The sequence below is a fragment of the Cucumis sativus genome, chromosome 7, assembly GCF_000004075.3.
Source record: "Cucumis sativus cultivar 9930 chromosome 7, Cucumber_9930_V3, whole genome shotgun sequence".
In the NCBI taxonomy this organism is placed as follows: Eukaryota; Viridiplantae; Streptophyta; class Magnoliopsida; order Cucurbitales; family Cucurbitaceae; genus Cucumis; species Cucumis sativus.
This window is the reverse complement of record NC_026661.2, coordinates 13,238,057-13,257,685: the sequence shown is the minus strand read 5'-3', so window position 1 is coordinate 13,257,685 and position 19,629 is coordinate 13,238,057. Positions and strand designations below refer to the sequence as shown.

The 19,629-nt window shown below is 36.2% G+C and overlaps 2 protein-coding genes across 4 annotated transcripts; one reads left to right on the top strand and one right to left on the bottom strand.

Moving 5' to 3' along the window:
• The first annotated feature begins 213 nt into the window (after nucleotides 1-213).
• Nucleotides 214-10,265, top strand: LOC101220033 (protein-tyrosine-phosphatase PTP1). Of its 2 annotated transcripts, none has more exons than XM_011660793.2 (9): nucleotides 214-588; nucleotides 1,396-1,492; nucleotides 1,627-1,709; nucleotides 1,857-1,997; nucleotides 3,026-3,160; nucleotides 8,362-8,507; nucleotides 8,577-8,718; nucleotides 9,633-9,713; nucleotides 9,832-10,265. In XM_011660793.2, exons 1-8 carry the CDS (start codon nucleotides 268-270, stop codon nucleotides 9,699-9,701), a joined length of 1,134 nt encoding a protein of 377 aa, XP_011659095.1. In that variant the 5' UTR covers nucleotides 214-267; the 3' UTR covers nucleotides 9,702-9,713; nucleotides 9,832-10,265. The 2 variants fall into 2 exon arrangements, with proteins under 2 accessions (XP_011659095.1, XP_004139702.1); XM_004139654.3 differs by having other exon boundaries at nucleotides 9,824-10,265.
• A 5,642-nt stretch (nucleotides 10,266-15,907) lies between these two features.
• On the bottom strand, nucleotides 15,908-18,925 carry LOC101220274 (probable ribonuclease P/MRP protein subunit POP5). 2 transcript variants are annotated; one of them, XM_011660791.2, is made up of 4 exons: nucleotides 18,587-18,925; nucleotides 17,343-17,555; nucleotides 17,099-17,236; nucleotides 15,908-16,371 (listed from the first exon to the last, which is right to left on the bottom strand). In XM_011660791.2, the coding sequence occupies exons 2-4, from the start codon at nucleotides 17,518-17,520 to the stop codon at nucleotides 16,223-16,225; spliced, it is 465 nt and encodes a 154-aa protein (XP_011659093.1). In that variant the 5' UTR covers nucleotides 17,521-17,555; nucleotides 18,587-18,925; the 3' UTR covers nucleotides 15,908-16,222. The 2 variants fall into 2 exon arrangements, with proteins under 2 accessions (XP_011659093.1, XP_004139703.1); XM_004139655.3 differs by having other exon boundaries at nucleotides 18,526-18,924.
• Between the last annotated feature and the right edge of the window lie 704 nt (nucleotides 18,926-19,629).

Here is a 19,629-nt window from a genome sequence, read left to right as displayed (position 1 = left end):
ATGAAAAATGAGAAAGGAAGAAAAAGGAAATCAAAGGTTTTGTGAAAATGAGGAAAAATGGAATACGGATAGAAAGAGAGAAAAATGAAATATTCTTTCTGGAAGTGAGAAAATGGAGGAAGAAGAAGAAGAAATTCCATAAATTGTTTTTTAGGTTTTTTTTTTATAACTAAAGGGTAATATAGACTTTTCCTAGTTAATTTGTCCTAAATGTAATGATAAAGCAAAGCGCACTCACCGATTCAAATCCCCAGCGAAATCCAATTCATGGGATTCAGAACCATTACCAAACTTACATTCTCTTCCTCCATCCTTCATTCCTCTTCCGCCTTACAAATCAGACCGCTGGGGAATCTCACTTCCACACGTTCCCGGAGCCGTCATCGCCGGCCTCCCATGGCCGCCGCCGCCGCTAACCCGTCATCCACCTCCTCATCCTCCTCCAACCCTTTTATTTTCTCCCCCGATTCTCCCCCTACACTTCTTCTCACACCCCATCAGATTAAGCTTTGTTCCCAAGCTCTTGAGGCCTTCACGGACAAGCTCCAGAAGCCTGATGTCATCAACCAGGAGTTCGCACGATTGCAGGTTCGCCTTTTCTTTTTTATCCTATATTTGTACATCTTCTCCCTAAAACTTGACAAATACAGGGAGATCGATCTGGATTTTGCTTATTTCTCTTTGTAAGAAGTTGGAAAATGATGGATGTTTGTATTCAGGTTTACATAATGGTATTCCTGAATTTCTCTATTCATTCTACTTTCTTGCTAATTGAATTTTTAAGCTTTGCTCGGGAAGTTTCTAAATGAGGTTCTAGTATTGTGGAATAGAATAAATAGATTTTATGGATTGATCAATGCTGTGTATCAATGTCTTGGATTTTGCCTGGGAAGCATGTACGTTTTGTTTGAGTAACGTGTCCACGTCCAACACATGTTGGACACTTGACAGTTCAACAATTTATAGACACGTAGAAGTATAGACATGTGTCAGGCCCTGGTTCTGCAAGCATGAAATACTTATGAGACATGATCAATGGAAGAAATAGCAATATACCATGAAAATAATAAGTTTTAAGTGCAAAATATATCTCTCGCTTGGTTAAGCATGCAGTATATAAACTTATTATTAATTTTGAATTTCATTCCTATGTAAAATTGATATACATTTTGAAACGGTATATTTTAATAAAAATGTCAATGTCATGTCTTATGTCCTAAGATTAAAAAAAAAAAAAGAATGTGTCTCCATGTTCATCTCTAGTCGTTTCGATCTCTTGTGTTAGTAATTAGGATTTTATATTACCGTTTCTAAGTTGATCAATGTCTTGAATGTTGGCAGATCATTTTTTCTATGTTCTAATTCTCATACACTGTTGTGTCATCGTTGATTCAGGCCAAGAGAATAACTGCATCTGGTATGGGGAGAAGATGCTCTGTGGCACTTGACAAAGTCAACGTATATAAAAATCGTTACATGGATGTATTACCCTGTATGTTTGGAGCTAGCTTTCAAACCTCCATGCTAGAATTTTTTGTTATACTGAATTTTCTATTTGGAAACTAGAAGTTTTGCTTTTGTAATTAATCCAAATTGATTGCTGGAATATTGTCTAAATAATTTCAGTTGATGAGACTAGAGTTGTACTTGACTCATGTAAGGATTACAGACCTTCTGCAAGGGGTTATATCAATGCTAGCTTTATTTCGGTACGTACAATAATTTTTCTTTATTTTCTTGTTTGGCCAAGTACAATAATTGATATGCTTCTACTTGGATAATATTTTGGTACAAGTATCCCTTTTGGGTTTCCTTCCCAGCCTATTTGAACATTGGTAATGACTCTTAATATGCAGACTTCCTCCTCAAAAAGCCTTTCTAAGTTTATTGCCACTCAAGGTCCGTTACCACACACTTACGAGGATTTCTGGGAGATGGTATTTCAGTATAAATGCCCTGCAATCTTGATGCTTACTCGTCTTGTTGATAATTACAAGGTATTATTCTGTATGGACCACATGGTAATTTTAATTTCCACAAGATTTCATTAAGATTTTATACGTTTTCTGAAAGCTATTGCTAAATATTTGTTGTTTATTTGAATGTGAGAGTTGGATGTTGTGATTGAATTTTAAGTGTAGTGAAAGTTTTAAAACACGTGTTATTTTAAACTTGAGTAGCATCTCTGAGATTTTCCCTTAAATCCTCATCTCAAATTTCAGTTATAAGAAAGTGTAGAAAACTTTAGAAGCATCACGAGTAGAGTGCAACGCTCCTGGGTTCATGGGACGTTTTCGAGTAATTTCTCAGATTGGGAAGTTGGCTAATCATTTGACAAAATCTGACTCTGCTTCTGTTTACCTTGTGTTTCACGTCTCTCTACTCCAGATAGTTGTTGGACAAATGATGCTGTTGTTTCTGTTTCCGCCAAATCACAACTTGATGGTACTTGTAAACCCCATTGAGCTACTAGGGATACGTGCTTAACTATGTAATGATAACATGTTGGAGGTCTCATTTGATGAGAAGGCAGTCCATCTACTCCTACTTGGGAAGGCATCGCAACCGTGATTTCACAGTTTCTAAACTTTCACCTTGAGGACTAGCCCCCAATCATGAAAGTTCACTCAAGGAAGAAAGAGGGAGAATATCAAGGACTGGGGAATAAGAAAAGTGAGGATCAAGAAATGGGGAATTGAATCAAGAGATAATGAATTGGGTACGGGGAATTGTGGAGAATATGAAAGGGTGGGTAGAAATTAGAATTTACTATAAAGATCAGTAGAAATTATGAAAGGCATGTTTTATTTTTCTGGTATTGACGTATTGTAACCATAGTCTTATCGTAAGGAGATAAGGGACTCAAGTTTTCCTAATTTTTATCACATTACTGAATTCTACCACCATTTCGTTATTTCTGCTTAACTTTCTTGATTGTTTTATATCATTGTGATTTAGAACTTTTTTTTCTTGAGGAAGTTGCGATTTATAACTATAGGTCCCTAACTTTTCATAATTTCTGCAGATCGATAAGTGTGGAGATTATTTTCAGGCAGAAGATGGTCCTAGAGATTTTGGTAATCTAATTGTTGTCTCTAAATGGATAAAATCTTCCAACTCCTCTCTTATACTGCGCCATTTGGAGGTGATCCATAAAGAGGTAATTTCTTACATGCTATATTAACATGTGTGTATAATTTCTATACGTCAATCAAAAGATAAATACTTATGATACACGCCCCCAATATGGTTAACTGTAAGTAGGGATCAGAAAATTAGGGGCAAGAAGCCAATGTGAATGGAGTATTTTGGTATCAAGTAGTTAGGGGGTCAGCCCGGTATATATTGAAGGTGGTTCATTGAGGTAGAATTAGCATGTGCGTGTGAGTGTGTGAAAGACATAGAGGACAAATAACGAGCAGATAAAGTTAGGCATAGAGTTCGGGTAAGGATTCAAATCATAGGAAAAATAACACAAATTATAATGCAACATCAAAGAAAAATGACAATATCAATAATCTTTCTAGAGGGCTCTGTCTCACTGGAAATCCAGTCGATTCACTGAAACTGTGCATCTCCATCTCTTCCTCTATAGTAAGAAGCTAGTGGGTTTTTTTTTAATTAAGAAGCTAGCACTAGCACCCATTCCATCTCTTCCTTTATAGTAAGAAGCTAGTGGGTTTTTTTAGCTAAACAATCTGTTTTTATTCTTACATACAAAGCTGGTGGAATGGGTGCTAGTGCTAACAATTATGGAAAAGATCAATTGGACCTCTGGTACACAAACCGAAAGAAAACAATATCAAATTAAAATCAGCTCAAGGTGAGAGATGAATGTAACCACCTTATGGTCAAGTGCAAGAAAAAACTTGTTCTTACCTTAAGGTTGAAACACTCTACATGTTTGATGACCTCAAACATGTAAGACTGAAGCAAAGCTTACAAAATCACATGCTTAAACTCTCAATTTCTATTCATCAAACTGAACCAACGTTTGAAACAATTAAAGGAAATTCTCCCCCTGGTACAAAATACGGAAAAATAAGATCTCTAAAACAATTAAGAGACGAAAATATTTTCCAAAACTAAAAGGCAATAAAATCCCCTTACAAATTATAATCAATGATCTAACAAATCTCCTTAATGTTCAAGTATATTCCTAAAATGATAGAAGGAAAATAATGAAAGAAAACAAATAGGACGACTTCTAAAAAGAGGAGGGTGGTTTAGGTTGGGAAATTGAAGTTTGTGCGGGTAGCTAGGTGACAAATCAGGTTAAAGACACATGCATGGAAGAGTGACTAATTGCATCGTCGGTGCCACCGTGGCCAACAAATGATGGGCTCAAGGTTGGCGTGCACTTAGAGGTGTCCACGGGGCAGGGTGGGGATAGGAACCCCCAACCCACATTTTTATCCCCATCCCAACAAAATTTCCTTGTCTAGTTTTGTGGGAATTGGGGTGGGGATTCCCCGAGGGAATTTTCAGGGATCAAGGTTACCACATGAGATTCCCCATTGTAAAGGGAGGAGAAATGTGTTGGTGACAACTGGATATCTTGAAATTAGTGTCTAAAATTGAAGAAGTGAAGGTCGAGGGTGTGTATTCTCAAATTGGTGACAACATGAATGTTGAAGAACTGGTTGAAGGTCATGATGGATATTGCTTTGAAATATTGAGGGTGAAGAAATGGAATTGTGAGAATTTGAGATTGAAGAAGCTGAAATTTGGGTCTGTGATTATTATGATTGTGAAGCTGTGAAGGGTGTCAGACTATGAGTATTTTGTGGGTATTCTGACAATGAAGGGGGTGTGGTTATATATTAAATGGGGTGGAGATGGGGTCCGGGAATATAATCCCTATCCCTGTCCTCATCTAGTCAACATGGAGAAATTTATCCCCATTCCCTCCCTTGGTTGGGGATTCCTGCCCTATTCAAGTTGGGTCCTCACGAGGTCCCAGTGGACATATGTATCCACATCATGTGCACAAACATTGCACAACTGGTGACCCACAGGTGCATTGATCTGTTGGCCATGTTGATATTGTGTGTGCACAAACATGAGCTACTAGAATTTAGGTGTGGACAGTTGTGCGGGAATCACTCTAGTTGTATATGGTGACCTCTTAGGTGGTTCTTGGGATTTTTGCTCGCAAACACTTGCACACAAATGGTTGGCAATATGGGCGTGCACGCACAACCATATTCACTGGTCCCCTTTGGCTTCTCCTTTGATGATTCTTTTTGGTAGGTCGAGTCTTTTGGTATCGTGATCATATGGCTCCATTTATAACCACCAACTCCCCTCACAAAATTACGATTAGGTCACTATTAATATCCAAATAATATTTCTAGAAACTCTGTATGTTGCTCTACTAATACTCTGAGAATAGGTCACTTGCAACTCATGGAGCTGACTGGCAACTGTGCCACTGACACCCTCTCAACATGCTATTTCGTGTCCTATTTTTTTCTTTTTTAAATTCTCTAACTCGGTAGAACGCACTTCGACATTTGGGGACACTACCATGCAAACTTGCTTAAATTAAAGTAAGGTTCTTTTAACCCAAAACCACACTTTTGGACACCCCACTAGTGACCCATTTAATTTGGCCCAATCCACTCCATTTTTCTCACACATGCGAGCGCACACACATACCACTCATGTCGTGTGGTGTTCTTGTTGCCTGTTGTATGTCAGTGTCAATGTCTGCTTCTTAGTTTATAACCTATTCACCCCAAAGGTGATTCAATCTTGTTTGGTTCTTAGTTATCCTCTAAAGTCCAGTCACTATGGTCTAGAAGCCCTATTTTCATACCTACGGTCCAAACGAAATCAAAGCGTTTTTCATGATAAACCTACAGATTGGCCTCTACATGGTGAACTCTATCCAAAGATTTGAGGATTATTCCATCCAAGACGTTTGCTAAATTGGAATGCTTTCATTTCTCTATACTAGTTATGTAATTTGTTAGAGTAGATTGACTTGAGAACTTATTGTACTCCTCTTTAGTGTAATTTTCTTTACTGGGATGTGATGAGAGTCTATGGGTGTGTCAACCTAGTTGAGATAGGCGGGTGCACATTGTTGATTCCTGTTCTCTTAGTTTCAGTTACCTCTTATGTGTCGTAGTAATTAGATTGTTAGTCTCTTTTCATTTCATCAATAAAAGGTACATTTATTGTTTAATAAAAAGGAAAAAAAGAGACCAACTCACCCCAAAGTTAGTTCAAGTAATTACAATTGTGCCACTACTAATATCCAAATAACATTTGCAATACGTTGTACCAATACTTTGACATTAGGTTTCTTGGGTATCCCTCAGGAAGGGGAAAGGGAAATCGAACAAAATCTCTTAAATACATCTATCGTCTTGCAACATTTTTACTTTTAGATTGTTGAATCAGTGTTGTTGAGGCTCACTCAGTGCTCACCTAAGGCGAGATGCGAGGCGATGGGAGGCCATACTGCCTTGCAAATACCCAAGCGAGCACCTTCAATGAGGTGCTTGCCTATTGCGCCTTTCAGTCACCTTGAACTTATGTTGAAGGTGATACAGGCGCTTGCCTTTCTTCTTTTTTATATCATTCTTCAAGTTTTCTGACTTTTAGAAGAATGGAGGTTTAAACATGAATAATTAAATAGAAACAAAAGAAATGAAGAAATGAATAGTAGATTAGTTGAAAAAAATGGAAGAAGTCATCTTATTGCTTAGCCATCCATCGGTTGCTTATAAAAAATGATGGAAAGGAAGAAGATTGGTTGGAAATAAGAAGAGATGTTTTAAATTTCTTAGAAGAGAGTTGAAAGGTTGGCTGCTGGAATTAAAGTAATGTTGGCTGCATGCCAACTGAACCGCCAAATGGAAAATTTCTACCCCATTACCCAAAAGAACAATTTTTTACCCATTTAAAAAGCATTTCTGTTCCTTTATTTTCTGAAATATTTTTTTTCAATATTTTTTTAGTTAACTTTTCTTAATAATCTTGTTTACATTTTAACATTTTAAAAATTTAAAGTATTTTTTTAATCTATAGTTGTCAAAAATAATATTTATTCGTTATTTTATCAAGTGTGCCTTGCTTCAGTCAGACAACGTTTTTCTGTCGCCTCTTGCCTTGAGGCGATTAAAGGGTTTGTCACCTTAAAGTGCGCCTTGTGCTTTAAAACACTGTTGAATGAATAATTGGTTTTGAATTTCCCATCAGATGCTGCAGGAGTATTCCACATATATCAAAACTAAGGAATTAGGGGCCGTATATTGTTCGTCTGATGGCTACAAATTTTGAGAAATTAAGAAAATCAAGTGCATCCTGTCTCACTAGAATATTGCCTCTTTTACTTCTATTCATTATGTTATTACAATTGTCAAAAGAAAGTGAACAACTAAAATGGACAAATTTAATGTGTGCAAATTAAATTCATTTCACTTAATTTGTTGTTTAATGTCAAAAGTTCCAAAGTTGATTAAAACATCAACATGGATGGATATTTCATTTACAAGTTTAACGTAGGGAAGTTAAATTTGTAGTTACTTTTAATTTTGTTTGAATTTTGCAAGTAAGTACTCCATTGAGTTATGTTTGGCATATGTTTCAATATATGTTTTATTTTATTTTAGAGTTACTATATTACTAGCCTATGAGAACAATTTCTTTTTTATATACGCGAGCGTCTAGGCTCGCTTACGCGCACCTCGGCTAATCTCATGGGATAACCTCTTAACCCTACAACATTTAGGTGTAAAAAAAACTCGTAGGAAACTAATTCTTGGATAGGTGACTATCATGAATTGAACACGTGAGCTCTTAGTTATTGAGAGCATGTCTCCTTTTTTTACCACTAGGCCAACCCATGATGATTCCTATGAATAATAATTTATTTCTTCATTTGGAGTATCCCATTACATTTTGATGATCTCTCTTCTTTTTTCTTCTTTTGATCTTGCGTTGAGTTGAGTTAAGAGAAAGTATCCAAGAGTTCTATTAGATTTAGGTAGTTTGAGGTTGTTGTTTTACTAGAATTAGTTGTTTTATCTTGTTGAGACAATCACTTACTGTGCTTACAATCTCTGCAAAGTGAAAATTGTCTTTAGGACCAGCTTTGTAAGCGGGCCTCATGTAATATTGAACTTTTCTCAAGATCTTGATGGTTTGATTATTGTAATTTATAAGAATTGTTTTTCCATTTAGTTTATTTCTTTAGTTTGGAAATTATTGTTATATAGTGTGTAGACATTTATCTACATTGTAATTGTTATATTTTGGATTCCCCCAACACTATTTATTTATCCATATGGTCCTCTTCTGTGCTTTCACTGAGCTCTAGTCACGTTTGTCTCTCCATTGACTTTGTAGTCGGAAGAATCTGTGGCTGTTCTACATATTCAGTACCCACAATGGTCTGACCATGGAGTTCCTAATGACACACTTGCTGTTCGTGAAATGTTGAAGAGGCTGTATCATTTACCTCCTGATCTTGGCCCAATAGTGGTGCACTGCAGGTATAGCCTACGTTCATCATATTCAAATAATGCTCGTTCACTTTATCTGAGGTTATTTCACTTCTTCAGTGCAGGTATTGGAAGAACCGGAACATATTGCGCAATTCATAACACAATTCAGAGAATCCTTATTGGAGACATGTCTGCTTTAGATCTTGTCAGTACCATTTCTTCATTTAGGTCCCAGCGAATTGGAATGGTTCAAACACTGGTAAACTAACTAGCCTTTTATCGTTCTCTATATCTGAGTAGTACATGGATAATGTTACACTATTGCTGTGCTGGTATAACCATGAAGGTCATTCTCCTTTCCTTCTTTTTCTTCAGAAACAGAGAGAACAAACAAATAAACAAGGTTATGTGGAATGTAAAAATATTACATGTTTTGAAGTGATTTTCCTCTTTAAACCACCACCTAAGAAGCGTAAACACTTTAGTTTAGCTACATGTCAATGTTCGACACATGCCGGAGACTTGAACACTTTGATAGTTGTTTGACACGTTTGGAACACTTGTTAGTGTAATAGATGTAGACATGCAAATAGTCAAAATAGAACCAGTATTTGTTGAACATGCACCAAAGACTTATTACATATACTAAATAGACACATCTATGACCAAAATTGTAAATTTTGATAGCAAGTGAAATACATCTAACTAATTTTTCAAGCATTAATAATTGACTTTGAATTTGGATCTTTTTTAAACATAATAAACATTTACAAAAATGTATGTTTTAATTTATGTGTATTTACCGTTTCCATGTCCTAAAATTTTGTGGAAAAAGGATGTGTTATTGTGTCTGTAGTATTCACGCATGTGGTTCTTAGTCCACCACCGTTTTGAAGTTTAAAGGAATCCAAAATTCTCCTATAAATTCACCTGGAATTGCAAGCATTCAGATGCTGCTGACATTCTTGGATCCCTCAAACTCATTCTCTGGCAAGAATCACTTGCTTCTAGATCATGTCATTTTTTCCTATTTCATACCTTTTCTCGTACACTAATTATGTTTTTTCATTATGCAAATAGTTGTGAATTGTGATTAATTTTCTTTTTACTTTTATCATGTTCATGGAGTTCCCTTTCCACTCCTAACAAACTTGCAAGTCCTGTGTCTATTAGGATCAATACTTTTTCTGCTATAGAACTATTGTTGATGAACTAGAAGACCTTATAGCTGTTCCACAGTAGAGGCTCGAAACGGTATGGTTAATTCTCAGACGCTATCTTCATAACTTGTCTTCTAGTTTCTTTTTAATATGACAGTTAAGTTAAAGAATAAGTAATATAACGTTCCCCCTCTCTTTATAAAGTTCTGCAGGATATCGTTTCCAACCCAATGCAACTGCTCGTTAATCTTTTGAATGACAGGCTAACGATTGAATATATGTTGGGTCGGGATCTCACTGTTTTAGATGTATAAAGAGTTTGCTCGTTTTTAGCTCTCAGCATTGATGAAATCAGCAGCTGTGCTTCCAGGAAGTTGATTTTCTTGAGCAACCGATTATGAACAATCTTAGTTCCGTTATAGAGAATGGGCTAACCAACTAATTTTCTCTTATGGTGCTCACCATTGATCATTTCAATAATTGCTTAATTGAACAGAATTGAACCATTATGAATTCAGGCATTGAATTTTTGAGCTTCAAATATTTTGTAGCAAACATATGCCACCCAAGTCATTGTTCTTGGGTTTATTGGAATTCCCTTGCTGGATTATCGTTACAAGTTTATTATATCCTTCAGTTTGACAATGCCCTCTTGAGTATGCTTGATTTTAAGGAAGTTTGACAATGCCCTCTTGAGTATGCTTGATTTTAAGGATTCTGTTTTTAACATTAAAGCATATAGAAATAGAGGATTGGAGCGATAATAATGTCATTAGATATAAAAAAAGAAAAGCAAGCTTAAGTTGTAATTGCGATGACTTTCCTTCGAAATTGAATCGAGGGAAGATTTGATCTTTGATCCTCATGGTTGTATAGAAAAAGATTACAACAATCGATCTTTGATCCTCATGGTTGTATAGAAAAAGATTAAAGTGGTTTAGGATGATTTAGTTGAATGGTACTCAGGATAGTGGAGTGATGGAAACGAGTCTTTGTATGAATTTGTCCTAGTGGAGTGATGGAAATGAGTCTTTGTATGAATTTGTCCTAACTGCCTTTCCTGTCCACAACTACTTTTTATTTATACTAACATTAAGGTAACTAATTCTTCTCTTTACTAACCCTCACGTGTTATTCAAGTGCGCGTGATATTTCTTTTTATTTCCTTTTTTCCCTTATACTGATGTAATATAGGGGGTCTATCATTACACTTCTCCGAATCCACCTTGTCCTCAAGGTAGAAATCTGGAAAATGATGTTGCATATCCTCATACAATTTCCATGTAGCTTCATGTCGAGGCAGTCCCTTCCAACATATCAGCACATTCCAACCTCCAGCCTTATTCTTCAAGTATGCATAGACTTCCTTTGGTACAACCTTCCATTCGTAATTCTCTGTTAACATGGGAATATCATCCCTATTTTCCTTGTGTGACCCAATAACTTTCTTCAATTGAGAAACGTGAACGTTGGTAAGTAGTATTGTATCAATATTCCGTCCAATGCAACCATCCCACCCATTCCTTTGGTTTCTCCCCACAGAAACATTGCAAATAACTCTTTACTCCCCTGTTTACCACTTTAGTCTATCCATCAGATTGAAGATGGTATGTCGTGCTATAGTTCAACCGTGTGTCAGCCAACCTGAACAATTCTCTCCAAAAATGGCTTAGGAATACCTTATCTCTATTCGAAAATATGGATTTAGGAAATCTGTGCAGTCGTATTATTTCTTTAACCAAAAATTCAGACAGTTCTAGCCGTGTAAGAATGCTTAAGTGGCAAGAAGTGTCCATACTTGCTAAATCTATCAATCACCACAAATATGACTTCCAAATCATTAGCCTTCGGTAACCCTTCACTGAAATCCATGGAAATATCTTCCCTACTCTATTAGGTACTTCTAATGGTGTCAACAACCCGACTGGAGACAAAACTAATGTCTTATTTCGTTGACATATTATGCACTCCTCACAGTATTTCTTGACATCTTGTTTCATCCCTTCCCAATACAATTCCCCAGTCAATCTTTTATAAGTCCGCAAAAACCCTGAATGTCCTCCAAATACTGAATCATGGTATGTATGTAAAAACATAGGAATCAATTTGGAAGTTTTCGATATCACCAATCGGTCTTTATATATCAGCATGCCTTGTTTCACTAAGAATTTATTATTTGGATCTCCGCCCTTCTCTTCTAACTCCTCCCTAATCTTCTGTAACTTCTCATCACTGTCTACCTCTTCTTTAATCACAACAACATCGATTATGTTTGGAGCCGTCAACTGATTCGAATGAACCGTAGGTGGCATTTTGGATAGTGCATCCGCCGCTTTATTCTCAAGGTCTAGTTTTATATAACACTTCGAACGAATACCCTAAGAGTTTGGATATCAACTTTTGATACTGAGGTTGTATCACTCTTTGTTCCAACAAGAACTTGAGTGATCTTTGGTCCGTTTTCACTAAAAAAATTATGCCCAACAAATATGGACGCCACCTCTGTACTGCCATAACTATTGTCATCAACTCCTTCTCATAAACGGACTTAGCTCTATCTCGGACTGCTAAAGTATGGTTGTAATAAGCAATAGGTCGCTTATTATGTACTAACACAGCCCCCAATCCATACCTAGACGCATCTGTCTCTATCTCAAAGGGTATGCTGAAGTCAGATAATGCCAAAACAGGAAGAGACATCATAGCTTGCTGAAGTTTAGTAAAAGCCTCATGAGCTTCTTCAGTTCATTTAAATCCTCCTATCTTCAATAACTATGTTAATGGAGCTGTCATCGTGTCGTAATGTTGCACAAACTTCAGATAATAACCAGTTAAACCCAAGAACCCCTTACCTCCCTCACATTCATTGGAAGGGGTCATTCTTTAATGGCTCTGATCTTTTTTGGATTAACCTCCACTCCTTTCTCCGAAATAATGTGTCCCAAGTAGTCCACTCTAGACTTAGCAAAACTACATTTTTTTTTTTTTTTTTGCATACAACTCATTCTTTCTTAATATCTTCAAAATTGACTTTATGTGGTTCAAATGGGTCGTGAGGTTACTGCTGAATATTAGTATGTCATAAAAAAATATTATGACAAACTTTCTAAGATATGGTTTAAATACAACATTCATCAATGATTGAAACGTTGCTGGAGCATTAGTTAACCCAAAGAGCATTACCAAAAACTCATAATGACCCTCATGAGTTCTAAATGTTGTCTTTTTCACATCCAACCTTTAAATTAATCTTTGAAAACATGGTAGCTCCATTCAGCTCATCAAACATTTCTTCAATCACCAGGATAGGAAACTTATCTGGCACAATCACATTATTCAAAGCTCAATAATCAACATAAAATTGCTAGCTTCCATCTTTCTTCCTTACCAACAACACATGGCTTGAATAAGGACTTGTACTTGGTCGGATTACCCCTGATGACAACATTTCCTCTACCAACTTTTTCATTTCCGTTTTCTGTTGGTATGCATAACGATATGGTCTCACATTCACCAGATCCATTCCTTTTTTAAGGTGAATATGGTGTTCAATTGCTCTTCCAGAAGGAAATGTTTCGGGCCACTCGAAGACATCTTTAAAACTTTTTAGTATCACAGTTACTGATTCTTCTACTATTAATTCTTCCTCCCATGATTCTACTTCTTCTAATGATTCACTTCTCTCTAAGGCCATGCACTGACTAAGAAGCCTTGATTTTCTTCTCCCAATGTTTTCATCATCTTCTTAAGACTGACCCTGGCCTTGGTTAGGCTCGAATCTCCTTGGATTATCACCTTCTTCCCCTGATGGATAAATGTCAATATCAAATTCTTCCAATCCACTTCAGTCGTTTCCAAGGAATACAACCACTGCATTCCAAGTATGACATCTACCCCTCCCAACTCCAAGGGTAAAAACTCATCCACTACCTTCCAATCTCCCAACATTTATTCAACAGCTTTACAAATTCCTTTCTCTTTGACTGCAGTGCCCGAACCCAAAATGGCTCCATAATTCGACGTTTCTCTTGTACTCAGTTGCAACTCTTTCACTAATTTCTCTGAAATAAAATTGTATGTGGCTTCACAATCAATTAGTATTATAGCCACCTTCCCTTGTATCACCCCTTTTACCTTCATTGTTCCTGGGTTGGATAATCCCACCACAGAATTAATGGATAATTCCACCACCACTTGACTCTCCTCTACGACCTCAAGGGCATTCAATTCTTTCTGATCCATTCCTCCTTCTTCAATAATTTCATACTCCTCACCTTCTTTCTTCACAACAATCATTCGCAATTCCCTTTGCTCTTTCATCTTGCATTTGTGGTCATGAGAGTATTTCTCATTACAGCGGAAGCACAACCCCTTCTCCTTTCTAGATTGAAACTCAGCATCAGATAAATGCTTCGTCGGTCCTTCCTTTCGTACTTCCTCTTTTGTTGTTCCTCGTAGAGTAGTAGTTCTTATTGATCAATTCATTCCTACTTTGTTTTCTCTTGTATTCGCATTGGTATTAGCCTTAGTGCTATTTTGGGAGTTCAACACCTTTTCTCTAGAATATTCAGAAAGTTTTGCTTCCCTACGTATATCCTCCCTGTTCTCCACCTTTTGCGCGATTCGCATCATCTGTACTAATTCCTTCGACTCACAAAAATTCATCTCCGCTTCGATCCATGGTTTCAATTCGGACATAAATGTCTCTTCTACCACCCTCTTTTATAGGTCCGACAAAGGAGCTACCTACTTATCGAATAAATTTTGATATTCCTCTATCGTCGTCTTCTGTTGAATTCTAAAAAATCTTCTATACAACGATCCCTCCCTCACGGATCGAAATCGCACCAATAATCTTTCCTTCATATTTGCCCAATCTACAAATTTCTCTCGTTCTTCTTGAGAACGATACTAGTTCAATGTTGGACCCTCAAAACTAATAGTAGATACAATCATTTTCTCAAATTCAGTAAGTTTATGAATGTGAAAGTACCTTTCTGCACGAAACAACCAAGAATCGGGATCATCTCCATTAAATAGCGGCATCTCCCCTTGAACTTGTTGCGGTCACTATTACTTTCGTCATCTATTTTCTTTTCATCCTTCCTTGTTTCGTTCTCCTATCTTGATGATCCTTCGCCTTCGATCACATCCTTCGCCGATGAATTGCGCATCGTTAACTCAAATAATTTCTCACTCATCACAGATCGGTCCTACACTGCCGATTCCATAATTCATAGCATCATTTGACTCTGTCTCTCCATGTTTTTGGATATTTCGGCCAACATCTTTTCAATCGTCAGTATCTTACTAATCTCTTTCTTAATGTCCTATATTTTCTGGTCAAAGGTCTCCATCTTCTCTTCGATCCGAGTATGCACCATCTTCATTCTTCTTGCCCGAGATCAGTGATTTGATACCAATTTGATGAAAACCAGTCTTTGTATGAATTTGTTACTATATTATTGATGATAGAATAGAAATGAAAATTCTAATTATAATATGAAATCCCTCTCCTGTTTTCCTCTATCTCAAGGAAGAACAGAAATTCACTTTCTCAAACAAAACCTAATTGCCTTTCTCGCCCACGACTACTTTTTATTTATACCAACAATAAGGTAACTAACCCTTCCCTTGACGAACCCTCACGTGCTATTCAAGTATGCGTGATATTTCTTTTTATTTCTTTTTTTTCCTTCTGCTGTACTGATGTCATATAGGGGATCTATCATGGTGCTCAAAATTAAAATATATTATATCTATTACATCATGTTTAATGACATGTTGGGCAAAGGATGATGAGAATTGTCTTTGTTTATTGTTGTTTGCATGTAGCAGGTCGTGCTAAATTAATACCTGATAGTTTAATTAATGTCACAAGTAATGATGTTAGCACAAGATTACTCCGAATTAGAACTTCAACTTTTTAATGCTCAAATTCTAAATGTGTATTTCAATCTAGCTCTGCCTCTAATTGATAGATTAATCAAAGTTGTGGCAATTCTTTGACCAACTTGATCTTTTATTTGCCAGAGTCCAAGCCAATGATGAAGAAGATTCTGTCTGAATAAATCAATTTGCTAGAATAGTCAACATAGTGTTTGGTGGTTTGACAAACCAATAAAGAAGAAAAATAAAAATCAACGAAAGGTCCTCTCCAATAGATTAAAGTCCTCCATTTTTTATTAGGACCTCTAGAAAATTCAGTCAGGATCACCTAAAAAAATATGATAATTCAAACTTAGAAGTTAAGTAAAATTTATGAGACAGAAAAGTCCAGTTTATAAATAGGAAAAACATATCCCATCCATGTATAATAAATATCTCTTTGGTAAGGTAAGAAAGAAATTACGTTAGTCTATTTTTCCTGTTCTCTCAACTCAATATTTTTGCTTTGAGCTACTTCTCTCATTGAGCTACCAATCATGTAACTCTCCCATTCAGCTACTTCTCTCGTACAACGGTCAAAAACTGCAATAAAATCAAATGAAATAAATACAAAGGGGCAGGGAATGCAAGGGGAATAAAGATGTGTGGGATTCAAGTAAACTATCTAATCAAAATTATCTGGAAATGGATTTCATATAAATGGCAACAATACAATCAGTTTTCTAAAGTTGCAATCTTCTCGAGACAGTTCTGCATTTGCAGATTTACATTATCTGGAAGATAATGTCCAACCATAAGTTTGTATTGCTCAAACTTCAATCCTTCGAGCCTCAAGGCGGTGTTCTTGCAAGCCCTTGTATTTCCTGTAAAAGATAAAAGTTGGTGAATATGATTTGTTCAAGTGCATTGGAGCCACAAATGTAAGAAATCATATTATCAAACCCCTCTCCTCAAGGGGGAAAAAGAAAAATAAGAACAGATATTTCATTGATGAAATGAAATATCCGAAGATATCCAATTGGACATTAGGGTCCAATCACAGGGTATACAAAACCCAAAAGGTCTATTATTTATGAAAACAACGCCTTTCATTGGTTATTTGAATTCCACAATTATCAAAATTGAAAAAGGTATAACAAAAAACAATTTACTTTTGCAGTTTCCATTCACCTTTTACCATTTGGGTAACTTTCGTCACTACGTAAAAGAATGCTGTGCAGATACACACCCAGAAATTTTAATTAAATGTTTTCCCAATATAATTATATATACATATATATATATATATTAGTTCTTGAGTAACTTGGGCATATCTCGACTGTTCTTAGCCAACCATTAGGCCGTCTACTGCATTTGGTTGTTGATAATAATTCTTAGATCTGGTCATCATTGTTTAAACCCATTTCTTCTTAAACATTTTACTGTACATTGGTGCTATTGATCACATGTCAATCCATGATGGTTACTAGATTTCCTTTTCTAATCCAAAATATTATGTCATATTTAATTGATAAGAGATGGTAACTCAGATATCAATTCATAATTTAAACCTATTTTCCCTAGAAGCCTTTAGATTGAATACAAACTTACCACTTAGGTCCAGTAGATTGAATACAACGGGGCAATTGCTGATACTCCTCACCATAGTAATTGCAGCCCAGACATTCTGGTAGTCCTCTCTGGAGGCTCTAATAATACATACCTTCGTGATTGGATTTACATACTTAACTAAACAAACACCAAGAAGGCAAGCCATATAAATATATCTGCGTATGATGTTAACTAACACAAATGGAAGTTGAAGAAAGTGTTAGTAAGATGCAGCTTTATCTACCTTGAAAAGATCCAAGAGCAGAAGCAAAACCACATTCCCCGAAGTTGAGAAGAATACTATCCTTGATTGCTTTCGAAACATTATATTGGGTAATGATAATAGGATCATCTGTTTTAAGGTCTTTATTGGGATCCAAGAGAACTTCAAACACCATGTATCGGTTTTTAAACCTCACCATTGCTTTGACCTTCTAACTTCAGTAACGAAATATGCCTAGAAGGAAAGACAACAAAGATAATCTCAAAAACTTAATCTTCCACAATAAAAGCAGTGAGTCAAAGATAACTAAAATAAGCAACCACTTTTGTTGAGAAAAAATGAAAGAATGTAAGAGTACGAAAATCCAACCTCCAAAAAGGGAACGAGTCCCAATCAAGTAAGATGGCACCTACAGAATAATTTTTTTTATAAAGAAAATCAAAGTTGAAGCCTAAAGGAAACACAAAACCTAACAAGGACACATACATCACTAGGTTCCTTGTTCAACCCTGCAACACTAAGTTATCCTTCTCTCCACCGATGCCACATTAGCACACGCCCCCACCAACCACAAGAAACAATCCCCAAAATAAAATATGGCATATCCGGATAGCCCTTTCAAATCAAACGAATTCTTTCATAAACATTTAAAACAATTCAAATAATTTGAACATAAAGATTCATCGAATTAAACAATCCAACTTTTCAATCTGAAGTAAAGAAACCTAAATGGAAACGCTTATAATTTGAAATCAATCAAAACACTTCCAAAAATCTTTCAAAGCAATCAATAATTTTAATTTAGCAAAACCCATTAAAACATACTTTCATACATTTGTCAAATCACAATACTCTCTTGGAAGGATACGAAAACTACTCTCTCTGTCAATAATCCTACCATTCTCAATTAAAAATCCACTTTCTTGAACAAATGTCAACTTCCTCAAAGAAATCAAAAGTGTTCAAGAGGGGCAATTCTTACCTAAAATCAACCCTAAAGCTTAATCAATCACCGCATATGAGTACAAAACTATAAACAACAAACCTACACGAGTTAAAGAATAACAGGCATGTTAAACTCATAGAACTTAATTGAACACTTCGAAACTGAGGCACACATAACAACTCATGAATTCCAACGGTTCCGAATGCTACATTCCGACACTTCAATCCAATTCGAAAAGAAAATTTTATTAAATCTTACTGAAAAAAATCCGATTTTTGCTGGTTGGTGTTAAAAAACGATCGAACATGCAGGTTTGAACCTTAAACGTTAAGGGTAAACTGATTTGGGACCAATCGAGGTGTGGATCAGCGCTGAAACTTGTAGAAAACGGAGAGAAACGTTATCGCGAAGGTCTGGGCAAGAGCGTCTGAAGCAGGTCTGCTTCGCAAGCTATATCTGTGGGTTTTGTCGACAACAAACCACCGCCGTCGATGGTTGAGCAAGAGGGCGCAGGTGTGATACACAAAGACAGGTGGACGGAGTCTATGGTCAGCGGCCCTGCTTGTGGGTTTGCAGAGTAGCCGCTGGCGAGAAAGACAGAAAGGGGGCGGCGAGAAGAAGTTATGAAATTAGGTTCTTTTTTTGGGTTGTTTTTCTATTTTTCTTTTTTTTGACTGATGGCTCTTTTTCCAAGTGAAAAAGAAATCTGACCCATTTTTCCTAAACTCAATTATAAGAGGTCTTCCCCTCAAGTCTAACACTATGTGAAATTACCCGCTTACCCTTAAATTCAGTTCGAGTATTCTAGGGTCACTCGATTGCATTTCTTAACTTAAACGTTTAATATTATTTTTATTGAAAAAAAGAAGAAAAGAAATCACAAGGTGCATGTGAAAAACCCTAGTACGATCCGAAGAAAAAAACCACGATAGATACATACCCTAGTACGTTAGAGTTCAGAACGTCATGACACTTTGGATTGGGTTTTATGGTGTTCAACTGTTTTTTGCTTCTGTCTTCAAGCATCAAACTTCGGTGCCACGGTGTTAAGGGCAAGCTTGACTTATGTTTTTTTATGAAAATGTCACTTTATCTTGTTTTGGCATGTTATTGTTCGTTTTTTGCATGTTATTGTTCGTTTTAGCTTCATTTTAAGCAATTTTCGTTGCGTTGGACTCTTAGTGATGTCTAGAATATTATTTCCTATAGAATGAGAGATTTAGTAATAAGTGATGAAATAGGGGAAGAGTTAAGCTATAAAAATTAATTCAAATACAGTCCTAACACTATTCCTTTTAAACGTTATATGATGCACTTCAAACTATGTTACATGCACTTTCTAAATGATTGTGCTTGACAAAA

Excerpts from the sequence above, each read along its gene's own strand:
- LOC101220033 (XM_011660793.2), top strand. The coding sequence starts at position 268 with ATGGGATTCAGAACCATTACCAAACTTACATTCTCTTCCTCCATCCTT. Across the intron at positions 3,161-8,361 it reads TGGAGGTGATCCATAAAGAG|TCGGAAGAATCTGTGGCTGT; the intron begins GTAATTTCTTAC and ends TTGACTTTGTAG. Across the intron at positions 8,719-9,632 it reads TTGGAATGGTTCAAACACTG|GATCAATACTTTTTCTGCTA; the intron begins GTAAACTAACTA and ends TGTGTCTATTAG.
- LOC101220274 (XM_011660791.2), bottom strand. The coding sequence starts at position 17,520 with ATGGTGAGGTTTAAAAACCGATACATGGTGTTTGAAGTTCTCTTGGAT. Across the intron at positions 17,237-17,342 it reads TGCTCTTGGATCTTTTCAAG|TTAAGTATGTAAATCCAATC; the intron begins GTAGATAAAGCT and ends GTGTTTGTTTAG. Across the intron at positions 16,372-17,098 it reads CAATCTACTGGACCTAAGTG|GAAATACAAGGGCTTGCAAG; the intron begins GTAAGTTTGTAT and ends TATCTTTTACAG.